The following is a 19127-nucleotide window of genomic DNA, read 5'->3' as shown; positions in this document are numbered from 1 at the left end:
GCTCATTTATTGGACAAGCCTGACGACCGCAAACACTTTTCTGACTTGTGGCTCTCCGCAAGAGGAATACAGACCTATTTAATTTCTCGCCGGTCCCCGAGCTTATGAAAAATTTGTTTCGTTCCCGCTTTCATTTCATGAGACTTGTGTTTATATAAGCCTGCCGCTCAAGGCGAGGGAATCTAGCTCTGCGCAAGGTTGAATGAACCATCGAGGGGACGATTTTCTTTTCATACGAGGTTCTCTCCGGCGTTTGACCCGACCTTTTTAAGGGACGCTCATTGCCCTCTTCCACAGGGTGGTTTCTTGGCAGATCTGGGCCCGTACCGAACAGGAAAATGTCGACTGACGGTGGTGACTCAACATCGGTATCGGCATCGCCAACCAAGGGTCAATGGGAAGATTTGTGCAAGGATGTGAAGGAGTCGCTGCTGGAAGAGATGGGCGTGGAGAGTTGGTACATCATCATCGTGAGTCCAACTTGTCGTTTCGCTGCCGGTCCTGGCTCTTTTCCTGTTTCGATGGCTTTTTACAGAATATATTGCTGGGTCTATTGCGTTGGGACAGCGAGACTCAGCAGATTCCTTTTGCGTTCTGCGAAGTTGTGGGGATGGAAACAATCTGCATGGAATAGCGAATGGGTCGAGCTCGTTGCGACCCCAAGGAGGGGGTGGGGGGCTCGGGCGAGCATTCGCCTCGCCTAGGGAGGGATCCGGGCTTCTTCGAGCACACTTGAGGTGCAAAGAAAGCATTAACATTCCTCCGTCTCGGAGTTTCCCTCTGGGTTGAAGACAAGCATATATTTCCAGTCATGGTTTCTTCTAACAGTCTCCCCTCGCACCTAGGCCACTGTCATCTCGGTGTCCCCACAACCGCAGCTTCTCGCAGACTTCTGGACGTACATCACTGCGCACGATGCGTCCTTCTCGACGTCCGAAGCTAGGTCCCGACTCTCGGACCGGCTCCGTGACATTCTCCTTAAGCAGATCGTCTTGATTGGTGCGCCGCAAGTCCTCTCCGGGTTGATCCCCCTCGCACGGAGGCAGACCGATGGGAAAGGAGAGCAGGAGCGCGGCGAGTTGGATCTGCGACAGTGGTGCGTAGAATTGATTCCTCATTTCATCCCCATCCCATCTCATGCACCCATACCTCCATCCCTCGGAACCTGGTCGGACGGCCCAGGTTCCTGTATATGCCCTGAGATCAGTTTGGCTAACAAGCATACGCTTCGTCTTTGTAGGTCCGACATCACGCTTCCGTCCCTGCACGCTCGCGGCATCGAAACCATCACATCCATCTACGGCACGCTGTGGCCGCGGATCTTCGAGACCTTCGGCCCGCACCGGGCGCAGATAGGCTTGCACGAACTCGCAATCGTCTACGGCCTGTACCTCAGCGACTTCGCGGCCTTGACGGCGCTGGAGACGGAGCTCGTGGCCTTCACGAGCATCACGTGTCAAGGCCTGCGCGGGCCGAGTCTCTGGCACGTGCGCGGCCTGGGGAGGGTGTTGGGCGCGCGGGGCACAGACGACGAGAATCCCAAGATGAGGCGCATCAAGGACGTGCTGCGTGGCGTCAAGGTTGCTGTTGCGCGGTGCGTCGAGTTCTGTGGCGCGGACATGGTCCGCAGGAGTGGCTTGGACGCGAGCAATGGAGGGCTTGGATGGCCGAATGTCGGGGATGTGGGGAGAGAGTTGGGCGGATGGGGCGATGATGATTGAGAGTGTCCATAGAGGTAGGTAGATAGACCGGCAGGCGAACCAACAAAAAACGAAAACGAAAACAAATAAAGAAGGGAGGGGATCGAAGCCACGACAACTGCAAAGAGCGCGAGCGAAAATCGCCCAACTGGGTAGTAAACACGGTCGAAGCATGGAGGCGGAAGAGACCGAGTTTCTTGAATGGTGGCATAAAAAACACATATCATATGACCCATCTTGATATTGTACAGCTTGACTTGGCAAGAATAATGATTCCAGATGCTCACGGTCGGGATGCCGAGCAGATTGATTAGAGAGGGAGGGGGGTTGAGGCGGTTTGTGCATCGCGTGAGATTGACAGATCATCTTCTTGTCTCAAGACCCGTTCTTTCTGCCCTAGTAGTGAGGACAGGGGACTGCTTCGACACCTTCTCTGATATTGGCGCCGATGTTGTTATCGTGCACCGATGCCTTCCACAGTCCAAGGACTGACACATGGAGGACGAATGGTACCCTCCTGCAGTGATGATCTGCTAGACGGCTGCGCGGAACGGGTCCATGACTGAAGCTTGCAATCTGTGAGCTTTGAGGATGCAGGACGGCGACTGAGACAGGCGCTTCTTCTGCGTCTGTTCATCCCTTTCCGTCTAGGGCTAGGCCGCAAGACCTCTCTTCTCGGACTCTGAGAAGAAAATGAGCATGCGCCAGAGTTTGCGGACGAGGACTTCGGCTTCTTCGTCCAGAGCCTATCGAGGTTGGAACATGTTAGCCTCTTGCACATTTGGAGATCAGATTCAAAGAAAGACACGGAGCACTCACCCCTTCGAGCTCTCCTACCAAATCCTGCGGCTTGCCCCTGGATCTCAGAGCATTGACAACCACATCCACCAGCATCTGCTCCTGCACACCGAGATATTCGACAATCTTCTTTTCCACGAAGGGCTTCAACCGCTCTTCAATGATACTCTCATCCACAAACTCCCACTTGACATCCCACGCCCAAAGCCCCTCTCTGTCGTTAGGGATATCCGCAGCGAGCTGGCGAGCCGCTTGGGCGCGCTCTTCTTCTGACATGCCAGCTGTTGTCGAGGCGTCGTACTCAATAGGTATGAGCGTTCTGCGTGTGCCGGCTTTGGATTCTTCCTCTTCGTCCTCAAGGAGACCCTCCACGTCTGCAACCGTGCGTTTTACCGTCTGAGAGGCGCTTTGCGCTGCCGCTTTCTGTGCTGCTGCCCCTAAGGATAGCTTGAAGCGGGCAGGTTCACGGCGCGAGGCTTGTGCGCGCTCTTCCTCTTCCCGATCTTGTTCTTGTACGAGCAGTTCTTGTTCTTGCCGACTGAGGAAATCGTCTGCCATGGCATCCACCCGTTCACGTTGATGGAGTTCTCGAGCTCGCTCGCGCTGCTCGGCCGCACGATCCGCATCGTCGTTTACGATTTCACGTTGGCGAAAGCCCGCTCTGTTACGGATCCACATGCTCCGATCAGCGTAGTATTCCTCAGTCTTGCGGGAAGCTTCGGTGTCGTCATTCCAGTCATGCAATCGTTGGCGCATTGCTTCCTTCTCCTCCTCCATGCGGCCTGCTTCGTCTTTTTCGCGTTTCTTTACGCGTTCAACGGCTTCTGTCCGTGACCGCTCCCGATTCAGCCATCGACGTTCCTGATCCAAGAATTGTTTTTCAAGCTCCGCATCTCTTTTCTCCCTACGTCGCCGCTCAAGTTCCTCGTCGCTTGCGTCGGTGTCTTCGTCTTCAAATGCAGAGGCTCCACTGACTGCCGTTCCATTTACCAAAACAACGCCTTTCTGGTACTCTCTAGGTATTTGCACGCCAAAGCCTTTTGGACCGGCAGGCGCTCCTCTTGGACCAACTGGTATGCCATTCGTGCCGGCAGGTCCAGCAGGTGCCGAAGGAGGTGGCGAAGCAAGACGACTAAAGCGGTCACCATTCATCATGCGATTCCGTTCTTGTTGTTCTATCTCTTCTTCCCGTTTTAGGCGCTCCAAATCGCGACGATTGCTCCGATCCCGGAATGCTGCGATTTCCTTTGCGACAGTCTCACGCATGTCTGCTGGAATGTCGGATAATTCATCGTCAATGGCGATGGGAATCGTGACCACTTCTCCAGTCGCACCATCTGCTTGAGCCCCGTCTGTCATGCTAACATCGCCTTCTCGGTCAATGTTTGACATTTCGTCTTTCTGTGCTGGGGCTGTGGGATTGCGAAGATCTTTGATGACAGCATCCAACGCACTTCGGGCATGATCAAGTCGCATTTGTACTTGATCCGCATCCCTCCCACCCAGTGATTCTTGCCACTGTTCAATGTAACTTAGTGAATTGTCATCAGCGACAACCTGCACCCATGTCAGTACAACAAGGTCCAAAGTTGCTTCAATTCGATGTACCATTAATTTTGACATTTCGACCTCGGCGTCCTCGGTGGCCTCCACTTCAGCTGCAGTCTGTCGCTTGACAGGAACCTCAATATCCCTTAGTACTTCTATGGCAGTACTGAGGCTTTCGGGGTCTTCGTACTCTGCAAAACCAAACTTGCAAGGCTTGCCATCGGCGTCCGTAGCACGGACCCATCTCCGTAGACTTCCTGCAGCATTCAATATCCTTTCGATACCCTCATCTCCTCCGGCGCCCTCGGTGATGCCACCAACGTAGAGGGTTTTTATGATTTCTTCCTTCGTCGGTGGCTGGATTTGAGTTATCCGGTCTCTTTCGCCACGAAATTCTGAACCCGTCCCCGCGCCTAGTCCAGGCCTTCGTCCGCCTCTTTCTCGATCATCTCGACCTCCGGGGCCGTCGGGTTTAGAGGGTCCCGAGGTTCCTAGGCGAATGACAGGTGCAGAGAAATTGATATTTGGCATGTTGGGGGGTGGCTGGAAATTGGGAGGAAAAGAGCCAGGTCTGACTGATTGATGAGCCTCTTGCTGCGGCATTCCAGGGGGAGCGCCCATGCCTGGAGCTGCCATACCAGGAGGAGGACCTGGTCAAAAACCCGTCAGTATCGTAAGTCTCAATTGTTCTCGGGACTTGAGGGCGATCTACCCATTCCAGGTGGTGCGCCAGGAAAGTTCCCATAGTCTCCCGGCACGCCATACTGCCCCGGTACTATTCAGATGTCAATTTCTGCCTAGAGTGGGAGTAATTGTGCAGACCAACCTTGGTAAGGCGGGTTGTACATTTTCTGTAAAAGATCAAGGCTTCCTCGAACAGTTGAGATGTGTTTGCGCTTTATTCAGTTAACCCTCGGGTGGGCGAAGTCCATGTAGGATACTTGCATCGGAATGCCTGAGAGCGCAAAGCAGAACCCTATAGACCGAGTGATTCTAGGACGAGTGGTTTTACTTGTTCACGTCCTGCGATTCCAAGCCTGCGACAAAATGTTTTCGGGTTTTCGGAAATACTGTTGATCCGGCACAACTGCACCAACTGCACCCAACTCGCCAGCTCGCCAGCTGCGACGGTCATTTCCAAAGATGCGAGGACCAGTTGAACAGCCCACCAGCCGCCACCTTCACGGCCTTTGCTTGCTGCCGAAGCGTGCCACGCCCGACAACCGCCCATGGCTGCCTACTGGGGGCCTCTTGCGGCGAACGTTCAATCGCATTCTCTACAAGTAAAGTGCTATTGAGGGGGCGTTATACTTGGCTGAGTGGGAGGCTGAGCAAGGCCGTCAAGGGTACGATCGTGAGATGTGCAAATATGCCTTTCTTGCTCTCTCGACGATTTCCAATTCTTTCCCTCCCCTTCTAACTGTTTTCACTCTCAATCGCTTCTCAGCAATCAATTTATGGATCCTCTTTCAGTCCCCGCGAGTTTGATTGCTGTTATCGGCGCGGCCGGTGCAGCTGTCAAGAAGATCGATCGACTCAGACATGCAGATGAAGAAATCAAAGCTATTCGAGGTGATCTGGCCGACTTCGAGAAGATAACTGCCGCCGGCAGAGACATCCTCGACACCACTCGTGTGCAGATACCAAAAAACCTGCGTAGGAGCTTTTCTGAGGTGCTCAACCGAGCTCAGAAACTGTTGGTTGATCTTGACAATGTTGTTAACCGGAGCCTTCTCAGGCGGAAACCCGATAGCCAAGCGAGAGCATCGAAGGTTGGTCCGACGATGAAAAGTCCCCAGATTGCGGGACTACGTGAGCAATTGAAAAATGTGAAATCTAGCCTTGGAAGCCTTCCGAATGCTGCCGCTCTGTAGGTTAACCAGTGTCTAGACCTTATGCATCGCAACCAATGTTCGACGCCTTATCTTGAAGAGCCTGCTCCATACAAATTTCTGTGTCTGCCGAGAAGACTTCGAGCGCCATGACACGCTTTCAGGCGAGCCATCAACTATTACACCAGGATATAAAAAACCGGCTCCATCAACAACAAAATCTGATGCAGCAAGTGCTCTCGGCCGTTACTCAAATCGCAATACAATACAGGACTCAACAGTTGCTGCGGGCAGCTTGTGATCCGACTCCTCGATGGACTAGTCCTTGCCCTCGGTGCGACTTCGTCCGCAAAAGAGTATGTCGGCTTCTTTTATATTGATTCTGAGCTAACTTTGACAATAGAAGATCAGTAGGGCTTGCTTGGCCTGCTTGCGGTTGGGCTTGAGGGCCACTCTGTCCATATCGCTGTCTGCGCGAGTCAATTTCGCTGACATCAAGCTCACGGCATCCGGTACGACACCAGAACATTCCTGCTGGCAGACTCTTCTTGTACAAATTGTTTGCCCAGAACTTTTCTCCAGGGATTTGACGGATACTTATCAGTGGCTGGATGATAGCATCCTTTGCTGGGAAGATGAAGAGATCGCAATACACATCTTTGGCCGCTCAAACGACTATGACACTGCCGACGATCCTGCTCCCGCTCTTGACTGCAGGATCCGTCGATTTGCGCCGGCCGAGAAATTTAACGGTGTGGTCAAAACGTGAGACTCTCTCGGCCGGAGTGATCCCAACAATGCCATGCAATATGCCATCCATCATTCTCAATACATTCCTACTGGGAAACTAGAACTGTTGGCCCGAGAATTTTTGAAATGGGACTTGCATCGCAATTTCGAACCATTGGGGGGAGTCGTTCGACTCCACAACTGTAGACATCGTCAGTCATGTTGTGCAAGTCCCTGCGCTGAGAAACGTGAGTTGTCCAGATTGGTACCTAGGTAACTCTTATTTGTTTCAGCTTTTGACTGACCGCACCATCATCATAGAATTAGCTGCTGAGGTCATGCTTCACCTTCGCAGCGCTGACATGGGTTTGTCATTGCTCGTTGTAGGCTATAGCAAGTACACTTCACGCTATGAGTCCTGATTCTGATTTGCGAGCTGTTGTTGATGAGCTAACAACTACCCATCTTCCCATGTTGGCAAGCGATGCTGTTGCAGGAATATCTACCTGCTACGCGATGGCGCAGTCTCAGATTTAATTGCTATGTTGGGAAAGAAGCAGAGAGCTCGAACACGACGTCCTTCTGGGTCTAGAGCAGATCTTGTCCCCAGCCCTACAAAGGCCACCCCACGGAGCCATTCTTAATGTCATTTGTTTGCGTAGCTGTTTTACTCTTTGCATATGAATCACATCTGGCTTATGAGGCAGTCCAGCGTCGAGTAAGTGATTCGTCTCAACGCTCAATGAACTTCGCTGATTACATTTCTCCATCGACAAAGCCAAGGATCAAATTTCGAGATAACGGCATCTCCCTCGCTGAGACGCTCGTCTCAGCACTCTGCTCTCTCCTAAGAGGGGTGACCATCCCTCAATTCTTCCACCAAACAATCACTTCAGAGGTTTCAGAGCACCAGTTATATATAGTTAAGTTGGCGCTGCGGTCGATCGAAAATGAGACCCAGCGTGCGTGAAAATCTTCCTGGCTGGCGCCGCCAGCCTTCGGCGTTTTGATCCGGAAAGCCAATATACAATGTGATCAGGGAAATACTTCGGTCAACGTACCGTTGCTAATGTGAAGAACAGCAACTTCAACCCCGGGAGTGTCGAGGGCGTCTTTGCTTCGTTGCTGCTTGGGTTTAACAAGCCTGACCCCTACCTCTCCGATACGTTTGGCCATCCAGAGACTAACTAATCCATGCAGTCACAAGCTATATCCAATAGCTACTTGGTTTGGATTCAACAAGCCCAACAAGATCTCTCTCTACACAGGATTGAATAACAACAACAGCGCACTATCGTTGTTAGGGAGATTCCCATTCCAGAATTCGGCCTCTCCAGGCTCGACTACCTTCTTTCGGACCCCTCTCTTGCGACAGAGACATTAGTAAGTCCTCGAGCTGGAACGTCTGATCTTCCGATAGCCTTCAGTGCGAACAAGCAATTGCATGCAAAAGAGAGGCCGGAATTTGACAACAAACTCGGCCCAGCACTTTCGGCCGGTATGGCGCTCCGTCAATCGTTCTTTCAGCTGTGACCAGACAATGCATTTTGGCAGAACGAGGGCAGGGTCATTTTTCCCGGAGTCTCCTTGAGGTGGTCTACCCCTCCTCTCCAGCCATCACAAGGCCTCCGTTATTTGGATAGACGCCCTAGTATTGACAGAACAAACTACTTGCTTTGTTTTCTCCGTCTCAGCTGCCAAGGTTGGACTACCTTCATTTATCATTTCGAACTGGGTGTCCAGCGTAAAAAAACACCTTTGCATGGGCAATGTGTGTCCTGGACGGCGGCATTGGCACTTGGGCTCGCCATATGGGATCCTGGTAGCTTGATGGCTAGGGGGCGTTTTCACTTTGCTAACTTCCCTAAGGAAGGGGATCCGACGCTGAATTCATCCTTGTTTTCCCAATTTTTGAAGCGAGACCCGACCGCCAGTGCCCTCATCAAAACCTTGTTTAGCGAGACAAGCATCGAAATGGAGCAGCAGCAATCTACAAGTTACAAGTTACTGTAGCAGAGTCGACCGGAGGCGAACTCCTTGAAGACAAGATCTATGGAAATCTGGGAATTGCAGACTTGTAACTCGTACTGGAAGCCCGATGCATCCTACGTGCTGCTTGTCCACTTCGAGGATGAGGTTGGCTGAAACCAGAGATGTCGGAACAGGGTGAGATATCCGGCCTGCTCGTATATTCATTCCCGCCTACCCAAGGTCCCTACGGTTACGGCTTCGGCTACATGAGAACACGAGCATGCCACCCAAGGGGGCATTGTTGGAGCGGCAGAAACATTATAGGAACCGCAGGATCGCTGATCAAATGGCTGTGACCGAGTTTGAGTCGAACGTGGCTTTTCATCTACATTGAGCGGCTGAGAACAATTCAGACCAGGACGACCATATGGACCGAGCCGGTCTCTGGCATGTGGACTTTGCCTTTTGATGCAAGGAGAAAAGTTCCTGCAGATGGTACGTGGTAGTTGTCTGGCGGCTTGCAGGTGAAAATTGGAGTTCCGGTAAGTTTCATGCAGTGGGGAATGGTATCTGGATGAGTCAAGACCAATGAAGCCCCTGTCAAGACCGTCATCTTCAGGTCTGTGCTGCTGGAGGGTCGCATCTTCTGAAGACAGCGAGGCTGGGCTGATGTACCTCGTAGATTTTTGGTGGGGGGGGGAAAGGGCGCTAGTGTCGAGGGGTCCTATCGTTGCCGGGTCCATTTTGCTAACACTGACGTTAGCAAAATGTATGACTTACTTGGGTATCCCATCGGAATCATTGCGAAGTGACGATCACTCGTATCATGAGCTTCCAACTGTCGCCATTGGAGGAGTCTATCAGGTCGGTCAAGACTCTTGGATCGTCTTGTCGGAAGGCACTTTTGCGTGGTAACCAAGAGGAGAAGCTCGCAACTAACCCGAAAGGCTTACCGGACCAGGCGCTGAAGCAAGAATTGCCTTTGCACAGACCTGTCTCGCGCACCGTGAGTCGAAGGAAGATGCCAGAACCGAAGTCTTTCAAAACTGACTGGAGTCCCACACTAGGGTAGCATTGGCAGTCTCGTTCCCAATTTTCTCATGCTTTGGCCAGCGTGATGGATGGATGTGGCCATTATGTGACCTGTCGACGTGGCTCTTTTGCCCTTTTCTGGGGCGATCGTTCCCCCTGGAAATCGTCGTAAACAAACCTCGGCACTCGATCCTCCGTACTTTGTACCTGTTTCGCCTTGGGCCCATCTGTCTCGTTGTAGCATTGTGCATGATGGAGACCATCTGCCATAGACCAGGGGTGCCTTTTTCATCTTTTCCTTGGGGCCAGTTGACGCCTTGTCGCATGCCAGGCCAAACATGGACTGTGTCGTGGCCATGGCGATGCTGGTTCTTCCCTGGTTCTGGAATAGGCAGTCCGGCGGGGGACAAGGGTAAGGCAGCCTAGCTTAGGCCGAGAGTGGGAGGCAAGGGAGAAAGGGAGGCTCATTTTGTACAGGACACCCACTGGGCACCCCCTAGGTCAAGGGTACCCGAGACCCTCCCCCACAACTCGGCAACTCCCTTGAGCTAGTTGCTGGGACCCGGACGAAGTGCATAATTGGCCTGCAATGTCAGCCTGTTGTTTTTGTTGCTCGCTGTCTGCGGTCGGGTGATGACGCCTGAAGGAGGGTAGTAGGTAGGTGGTCGGTAGCTGAATGGCCCTACAAGTATAAGCAATCTTTCAGAGGCCAGTAAAAGTCTTCAGCCAGCAGGGACTAGGTAATCACCCACCGTCTTCGTCGTATACCACTTCCTGCGGGGAATTGAAGGGCAGATTAATTATGGGGACGGCTACCGAGACATGGGCAATGGCCATGGCAGTTGTACCTACCTTCTGACAAGTTGGGCGGATGGGCTGGTGGCTGCTGGTGGAGGTGCTGGAGAATCGAGATACTGGGGCCGTGGACTCTGGAGGCGTCGAAGGCTGAACAGGCTCGTGTTCCGGCCATTAGTCGCCCAGCTAAGGGAGCCAAGTGAGCCAAGGGAGCTAAGCCGCTAAGTAAGTAAGCCAGCTAACGGTACCGACGGACAATGACCAGTGCAAATAATCATCAGGGTTAATGATTATTGTCAGTCGCTAGGCTCCAACAAGCTGGCCAGGCACCTCCGGCTCCCACCAGCAGCACTTGCAGCACCCGCCAGAGCCGTCAGTTCCATCAACGTCCGCCAGAAGCAGGAGCGCCAACTTGGCCAACAACCCAAATTGCAGCGCTTAGACGCACCCAAGGCAGCCGGGAAACCACAACCCAGGCGACCTCTTCGAGGCATCCACCCTTCACCCTTCTTCTCGAGTCTCAAGCTCCCTCGCTGCCCCCGCTCGCAGCCGTCGGCCATCCTCTTTCCCATCCTCCATCCCTTCAATCCCTGTCCACCGTCACACAGCCCAGCAGCACACGTCCTCATCGAGAAATCCCGCCCTGCTCTGAGACCCTCGGAGCGTCCCATCATCCGTAATTCCAAGAGTTAGTGGCGGTCTGAAGGGGATTGCGCCCTCCCATTCGCCCCTGCGCCTCTTCCCCAGGTTGCACCGTGTCCACCGACAACGCAACAGTTCGCATCCTTGCGTCTGCTGAGCAGTGGTGCCGCCGTGCCCATCGAGCCGTGGGCTGCTGGTGGAGAAAGAGTTGGTCTGGCCTTGGTCCCGATCTGTGCGACTCCGCTTCTTGCGATGCGACAACACTGAACCTCGCAGTTTAATTCTTTCTCCGTCTTCCACCGCCGACGACACAGAGCATGTTCATTCCTCTCCATCGTCGTCACCGTCCTCGTCATCATCGACCATGGCTACAGTCGCCTCCGACCGGGCAGTCCATGCTGCTGGGTCAACCGCTACTGCTGGCTATTCCAAAACTTCACGTCGACAGTATCAAGCCTGTGACCAGTGCCGGAAGAGCAGACGAGCATGCGACGCGGGTGCCCTGAGAGTGGTCAACTTTCCATTCCGTGAGAGCGACCAACTTGACTCGTCTGCCTCGACGTGTGAAGCTTGCTCCAATTGTGCAAGGACGAGCAAGACCTGTACCTTCGACTGGCTTCGCACGCTGCCTCTGCAAGGCTTGCCAAAGGGCGTAAAGAGGAAGTTGGAATCGACCGGTTTACCCGAATGCGTCACCAACCCAGCAACGGCGCCCGAGACGAACCTTCAACCTCCATATTCAAACGGTTATTCATCATTTTCAGATACAATTAGTTATTCTCAGTTCGCGTCCACCTCCCAGAGCTTCCATTCTAGCACGGTCCTAGAAACCGGAGAAAATGGGACCACAGAGTCCCGCGAGTCAACCTATGTCAGGACCGGCCCCCTCGCCGACTGCCCGTCTGTTTCTGACGTGCATTACCGTCGAGACATGAACGGCAGCCAGGCTGCCCCTTCGACTGCATCAATGCGGAAGGTCGCAGCTGCTCCTGTTCGGACTGTCGTCGGCGATGTCGTCTTCTCAAATCATTCGGTCTTCGGAGAAAGTGCATTCCACAATCGATGGAATGATCTTCCCCTCGTCCACCGGGATTCGTCTTCTACTTCTCCGGGATCCAACTCCAATTCCAATGACTCTAGCAATGCAATGTCCAAGATCGGGTCGTCACCGAGTCTGACTTCGATCAGTTCCGAAACTAGCGGCGAAGACGACGCCGCCAATACTTATTCAACAACAGAGCGCGCCAAACGTGCCAGAAATCCGCATGGCTATCACGACTCGGCCTCCACTGATCGAGGATCACCCGAAAGCACACGATCGAAGGTCCCCTCAAACAGTTCGGCCCTTTCGTCAAATGGGAGACGCCAGAACTCGGCTCCCCTTTCGACTGGCCAACTTCGTTTCGCCGACACAGCAATGAAAGCCATGATTGCAAGTGGGCTGCTACGCATCTACCACGACAGCTTTGAGAACTCCTTGTCATGTTGGGTAACGGAAAGGAATTGTCCATACGAGACCGAGCTTCGAGACCTCATTCCGCACGCAAGTCCCGCATCAACGGCGGAGGAAGCTGCGCTTCGTCTAGGCGACAATCGAATCTTCTCCCGCGTCTGCCGCTTGGACTCGGCATTCTCTCTCTTGAGGGGACGCGAATTGTCTCCCATGGAAAATCGTGCTGCTACAAAGGCCCTGAATGCGGCGATCATGGCATTTGCCAGTCAATGGTCACACGGCTCTCACAACTCATTCTGGAAGAGCAAGGAAGGCATGTCACAAATGAAGGCCTTCAAGACTCACAGTGGGGGCTTGTTTGCACGATCAGGGCGACCCAACGATCCGATGCTGACTAGCGAATGTGAACGGATGATCCAAAAAACCCTTTGGCACGATGCGAAGAAGGCCATCCAGTCCAGCTCCGAGATCGACTCCTTCAAGGTAATTCTTGCGTACATGATCTTCGCCCTTACACAGAGACCTATCGATGGCACAGCCAAATCGACGCCAGATGCACAGACTTCGCCGGCGGACTCTTCGACGAACAGCCGTCGAGGCTCCGACAACTCCTCTCTATATGAACCTGTCTCGCAAGGCGCCGACCCCGCCATGGACAGCATAGTCAACGAAGAATGGAACCCCTTTTACGCGAGCGATCTCGAGGCCTTGGCGTCACCGCCTATCTATCTCGAGACGGCAGTCCGAAACTTGTTTTCATGGAGACGCAAGATTGAGCGCTATCGGCGGCTGCGGTCGAAAGCCAACGGCAACTACGGCCACGGGTCGATGGGTGCTCTTGCCCTCAAGGACCATCAGACATTCAACCTTCTGTTCTGGCTTGGTGTCATGTGCGATACAACTTCGTCCGCCATCAGCAAGCGTCCACTCGTTATTGGGGACGAGGATTGCGCTATGATTCGAGAAGATGTGGGCGATTCCGATGGGGTTGGCCTGGGCGGCCATGACCAGTATTTGCCTTTCAATGAAAATCAGGACTATGACCACGACAAGCGCGGGCTGTGGGGAGACTACTTATTGAGCTTCAAGTGGGCAGGGCCTCGGAAAACACAGCCCCGGTGGCCCTGCACATTCGACGAAGCGGCCTTGGTCCTTCAAGAAGCAATTCCGGTCAAAGTGCTCATGTTCCGCAAAGTGGCACAACTGCAGACGCTGGCGTTTCGCAGAACCCGGCCGCAGGAGCTCGAGAAGTGCATTCAAGACGCGCTCAAGGTCTATGAACAGTGGAATGAGACATACCGACCGTTCATGAACGACTGCGTAAGTCAACACAACTTCCTCGACCCCCACGTGCAGTCATGGTATGTCATCCTCGATGGCCACTGGCACTACGGATGCCTCCTGCTGGCAGACACGATCTCGCAGATCGACCGCGAGGAGAAGACAATGGAGCCGCAACGCATGCTGCGTGCCAAGTTCCACCTCATCAAAGAGCTGCGACACGACAACGCTGTAGCGATCGCCAAAATCGCACAGGCATCGCTGTCCGAACACAAGCCGTCCGTACCGGATAACCCGGATTTCCACTTCGTCTGCAACGGCAGCGCCATCCTCACCGAGCCATGGACCGACATCCTCGTCCGCGCAATGGGAAGTGCATGTAAGGTCTTCCTCACCTGGCTATCGAGCTGGAACAACCCTACCAATCCGGGCCACGAATGGGTCCATGCGCATACCGACTATCAAGACCTGTATACCCAGGCAGAAGCCTGCATCCAAGGAATGTCGCTGTTAGGCCGGAAGTCGGACGCAGCAAACTATACGGCCGAAGTGTTCTGGACGAGATTCAGCCAGGTATGCTCGAGCCGGCGGTCCTCGGTGGAGGTGTTTCAAGAAGAATGAAAAATAAGGCCGCCTTTTCGGACCCGTCCGCTACATGAAGGAATCTCGGGGAAGATACAACTCCCCATTTCACAAGGCTTCTGCATAACTGAAACTACGTTTAACGGCCGTCTTATACGATTGTATGTGTACGCTTAGGAAAGAGGAATTGGGGAGAAATTGCATACGAGGGGGATTAATCTACGTAAGGTCTAATGGCCCAAAAGCGAAGACTCAATCCTGTGTGTTGTGCCATGGCTCTTACAGGATGCCTACCACACCAAGGCAAGTCAGCCAACCTTCAGCTCGAAATCAACAACGGCGACAAGAAGAATGGACATATCAAGAGACAGAAATTGCGTTTTTATTGAGTGGTGTGCTTGCTCCCTTGCTCGCTTGTTTAATTCGACAGACAAGTTGGAGGCCAGCACGCTGATTGAACAGAGCAGAGCAGACCGAAAATTGGGCAAGAGATGGGTGCCTTGGGGCGACAAGGAGGAAAGAAAATTGTGGCATGAGGCCTACCGACTACCCGAGGAGGTGGAGAAGTCAAGTTGTGTGATGCACCGACGGTCTTTGTGGGGAACGCAGGTTGATACGGGCGCAGACGAGCAAGTAGTTTGGATGGAAAGCATTGGGATAGGTCACTCAATGGAGAAGGGGCAAGGAACCGAAACAGGGACAAGGAAAAGCGCACAGGGATGGTCACATGAAAGGGGAACAGGACAAGCATAGCGACAAGGACACGGAAAAGCAGAGTGGGAATGAAAGGGAAATTGGGAAATTGGGAAATAGGAAAGGAAAGGAATGGGAAGTAGGCGAGGGAAAAGTTTGGATACCCGGATATGGGCCAGTATTATCACTCCTAGCGAGGGCTCTCTCAATGCGCGTCACGATATCATGAACATATTAGTTAGTTATTAGGCACCTACTCAGTACCTATAGTTAGTCATTCCTATTTCCTTCTTTTGGCTTCCCTTCTCTCCTCTCTTGGAATTAGGTCTCGGATCTCAGACCACACGTATGCGGTACTCGGACGCGGTGACTAGGGGGGTAGCATGGTGGCTGTACGGGGAGCCTGAGGGGACTTCCCCTTTGTCACATTCGAAGACGACGGTGATGACGGATGACGACGACGGTGGTAGAGAAGAAAGTACAGACACAGGTCTTGTATTTCTTGCACTCGTCTACAAAGTATGTCTTTGACTCTGTCTCTATCTCCTCGTCCTCACCCTGATTCTTATCCTCGTCGTAGCAACAGCTACTGCGCCGTCGTCATCCGCCATTCCCCGTCGTAGGAACTGCTATGACAACATGCCCTCTGCATGGAGTACTTGTACGTCACCTCAACCACTTCGCATAGGCCCATTCGATCCGTCTGACGACCTGTATCTGGCGATTGACGCCCTGCCTGACGTCAAGCAGATCGCCCAGATCCTCGAGGAACTCCCTCCACACGCTCCGTGGCAGGACCTGGGCGGCGCGCTGGCGCAGCAGGTGCGTCTGGCAGAGGAGGAAGCCGTGGTTTTCTTCTGAGATAATGCCTCCTTGGTCCATCAGGTCTAGGTCCGAGGAGGTCAATGTGCGGTCGATGTTTCTGTTTAGAATAAATTCCTCAGTTAGAGAGTGTGACTTGCTTGTCTGTGTGATTTGGAGAAAGGGGATGGGATTGAGGGAGGGTAATACTCGATCGCGAGGATGTAATAATGTACCTGATGAGACGAATTGTGTCGCCCGTTTGCTTGCCCTGGCGTATGCCTTTGCGACCGCCGAGCACGCTCCTCAGCCATTGAAACAAGAAATAGGAGATCAGGACTCCCGGAGCGATTCCGACAAAGCCAAACAGTAGTTCTTGGCTCTTGAGTAGAGAATCTATTCCACCGATGGCGACCTCGACGTCAACTTTCGTCTTCTGGACTTGGATGAGTAAGGTGCGGACCAGATCGCCCATGATGGCGTTCTTGATGGGACTCTGCATCTCGCGTTCGTACGCCCTCAAGACCGGGGTGAGGTCTCCTTCCTTCACCTTCCGCCTGATTTCTGTGATCTGTGCTTCCGTGAAGTTGGTGCCCGTCTTATCCGGATGTTGAATGGCAAAATCAACCACCATCCGCTCCAGACTTTCACGGTCGGCTCGAAGACTATCGCGGCTCTGGATCGCGATTTCGCTTTGTTCATCGTGGCGGATCGTGCCAATCAGTTTCTTCGTCGGCTCAATGACCCAGTTTGTCCAGAAGTCGACGGTCGTTTGGCCTAGATCTCGGAACCACTGGACAATTTCGGCTTTCCGATTGACAAGTATTCGGAGCAGGGTACTTCCTGAGAGGAGGAGGCCCACGGCGGGAATCCAGTAACGGACCAATCTCGACGGTTTCCCATACTGTAATCGCATGCTGTGCGCCTCTCTCTCTTGTTTTGGAAGGCGCTCATCGAGAATCTTGACCAAGAGATTGGCAACTTCTGTTGAGGAGGCTGTTTGCGGGTCGAAACTAAACTCTTCAACATCATCTTGAGCCCTTGTGGCAATATCTAGTAGATAGGCCGCTCGAGCTATCGTAGTCTGCCAGTCATCTTCATCCGCTTCCAGCACTTGGAGTAAGGCCCCTTGCTTGCGTTCTTCGGGGGCTCCACCAAAGACAAGACACTCCCTTACAAGTCTGCCAATTGCTCCGGCACTGGACTTTCTGAGATATTGAATGCGCTCTAGATTCCTCCGTACTTCCATGCGGGCTATCGAAAACGGTGACAGGATTTTTGTTTGAGCCTGGGCAAGAGAACGCTCTCGTATGCTGTTTTGAACCAGGCCATAAAACTCGCGCCAACCCTCCGTCACGGTCCTTGTGGCTTGTCTCGCGGAGGCCGTGAGATCATGGCCTCGCGCGAACTTCCGTCGCGCATCGGCGTAGACCTCTTTAGCCTGATGCCAGAATCTTATGGGCGAGGTCTGAATTGTATAGAGGACAATATTTGGGTAAGATCCCAGGATATCGTCCCAGTACCAGATGGACTCGCTTAACGGAATCGTTCGATCCAAGAGGGAATTGAGGATCAACCCATAGACTTGAGCAGTAGCCTTGCCCGTTGCAATCCATTCAAGATTTGAGATGTCTGGTGTAATCGTCTCAGCGACCACCTGTTCCCCCTCTTTTCTGGTAAGTTGACCAAGCAAGCTGCGCAACCTAGATCGACGTAGGAGCGGCCTCGAGCCCGAAGTCGTCGATAATGCTCTAACTACTGCTTTGAGCTCGGAAGTTCGAGCATCCTCGATGGGTGGAGCGGTGACTCTCTCTCCCTCGGTGGTCGCGGCGGACACCCTTTCTTCCGCCTCCTTCAGCTGGAATCTGTCCAAGGCAGCATCGATTCGTCGCAGGTCACTTGTGACAAGTCAGACAAGACAATCCAAGCATAGGGTCTAGGAGCGCTCACTCGTCGATGAACGTCATGTTTACAGACAGTTTTCGGCCTGATCTTCGTCTGAAATCACAATAGCATGGTCAGTCTGAAAAGATAGTAGACGTCGCTGCAATCATACTGAGCGCTCCATTGGGTGGAGGATAGTACTCAGCGGGATGATGTTGTGTCCCTCGGGGAAATGGCGATTGATTTCAGTGTCAAAACAAGGATGCCACACAGCGCTGCTGTCACGGAGCAGCTATCTTCACGCCAGAGCAGTCACTGAATGGGCTGGAACAAATGTCAAGCCTCGCTTGAAATGACGTCATGTCAAAAACATCCTGCCCCCTTCACGATGCGGGACAAGGCCGAACAAGGCTGAACAAGGCTGAGCTGGCAATCCTTGGTACATACGAGGTAGATGGTGGGGAGCCTTGCCATCCAGTCTCTCCATGTGTCTTTGGACGACGCGGAATTAAGACAAGCGTATCGCTGTTCAAGTCCTGCAACAAAATCTTTTTAGTCTTCGAGAACATAGTAGGATCTTTGCCACAGGTCAGGTCGCTGTGGCCGCTGTAGTGTGCTGTCAATGTGTTTCTGGATCCCGTCCGTCCTATGCATAGATTCTATGTCCAAATCTATCAAGGCTATGAATGTGCGTAATAGGAGTCTGGGTGTTAGTAGAGCGCTTGTGGAGGTATTATGGAGTATCCCTACAAAGGAAGAGGGTTTGGCATCTTACTGAGACTTGGGTGAGAACTGGGTTTAGGTAGAGGGATTTGGGGCCACCGAAAGGAAACTCCGGGGCTTAGTGGCCACCAGGCCTCAAGAGGCGTTGTACTTGGGCGGTCTTTCCCTTGAGCTGCTCCCCTAGGCACCAGGGAGGCGGCCTCGTTTCCCTCGCTTCCCTCGCTTCCAGCCATGTCGCCGGGATCCCGCGCATCTTCGGGCTGGGAGGCTTGGACCTTCTGACCATTCTGCGACCTAGCAAAATTGTCATCGCCTGCGTTCCCCCCAAAGGTCGCTCCCGACATCCAACGTCCAACATCCGCATCCGAGCGACATCATCTGTCGCATCTTTCTCTTTCCACACCCATTCCTCCTGACGCTTGACAGGCGATATCGACTTCTAGAGCCGCCTCATCCCCGATATTCTGGTTTCCTTCCTCGCAGCCATTCGTCAATTTCCCTTACCGCTCGGTCGATTTCTTCAAGCCGTTGTCGTGAGTTAGGCGCACTGATTTTTGGCGGGACACCTGGTCAACAGAACCGCCACCTGTAACGGCGACTCACTGGTCTCTCCCGGTCACGTACGAACCTCATACCAAATCAACTCCTCTACCCCTACATTCA

At 53.1% G+C, this 19127-nt stretch overlaps 5 protein-coding genes across 5 annotated transcripts; 3 read left to right on the top strand and 2 right to left on the bottom strand.

Moving 5' to 3' along the window:
• Window positions 1-338: 338 nt before the first annotated feature.
• Window positions 339-1721, top strand: Z519_07528 (uncharacterized protein; the record flags this gene model as incomplete). Its single annotated transcript, XM_016765261.1, has 3 exons — window positions 339-470; window positions 846-1096; window positions 1241-1721. The coding sequence occupies 3 exons, from the start codon at window positions 339-341 to the stop codon at window positions 1719-1721; spliced, it is 864 nt and encodes a 287-aa protein (XP_016618230.1).
• A 632-nt stretch (window positions 1722-2353) lies between these two features.
• Window positions 2354-4894, bottom strand: Z519_07527 (uncharacterized protein; the record flags this gene model as incomplete). Its single annotated transcript, XM_016765260.1, has 5 exons — window positions 2354-2446; window positions 2520-4055; window positions 4107-4696; window positions 4759-4821; window positions 4873-4894. 5 exons carry the CDS (start codon window positions 4892-4894, stop codon window positions 2354-2356), a joined length of 2304 nt encoding a protein of 767 aa, XP_016618229.1.
• Window positions 4895-5503: 609 nt separating this feature from the next.
• Z519_07526 (uncharacterized protein) lies at window positions 5504-6647 on the top strand (the record flags this gene model as incomplete). Its single annotated transcript, XM_016765259.1, has 3 exons — window positions 5504-5916; window positions 6150-6234; window positions 6282-6647. The coding sequence occupies 3 exons, from the start codon at window positions 5504-5506 to the stop codon at window positions 6645-6647; spliced, it is 864 nt and encodes a 287-aa protein (XP_016618228.1).
• A 4764-nt stretch (window positions 6648-11411) lies between these two features.
• Window positions 11412-14402, top strand: Z519_07525 (uncharacterized protein; the record flags this gene model as incomplete). The annotated part of the gene is made up of 1 exon (XM_016765258.1): window positions 11412-14402. One exon carries the CDS (start codon window positions 11412-11414, stop codon window positions 14400-14402), a length of 2991 nt encoding a protein of 996 aa, XP_016618227.1.
• A 1320-nt stretch (window positions 14403-15722) lies between these two features.
• Z519_07524 (uncharacterized protein) lies at window positions 15723-17824 on the bottom strand (the record flags this gene model as incomplete). The annotated part of the gene is made up of 3 exons (XM_016765257.1): window positions 15723-15978; window positions 16094-17755; window positions 17808-17824. 3 exons carry the CDS (start codon window positions 17822-17824, stop codon window positions 15723-15725), a joined length of 1935 nt encoding a protein of 644 aa, XP_016618226.1.
• Between the last annotated feature and the right edge of the window lie 1303 nt (window positions 17825-19127).

Source organism: Cladophialophora bantiana (assembly GCF_000835475.1).
Source record: "Cladophialophora bantiana CBS 173.52 unplaced genomic scaffold supercont1.11, whole genome shotgun sequence".
In the NCBI taxonomy this organism is placed as follows: domain Eukaryota; kingdom Fungi; phylum Ascomycota; class Eurotiomycetes; order Chaetothyriales; family Herpotrichiellaceae; genus Cladophialophora; species Cladophialophora bantiana.
The sequence above is the reverse complement of the archived record's forward strand: the minus strand, read 5'-3'. Positions and strand labels throughout refer to the sequence as shown.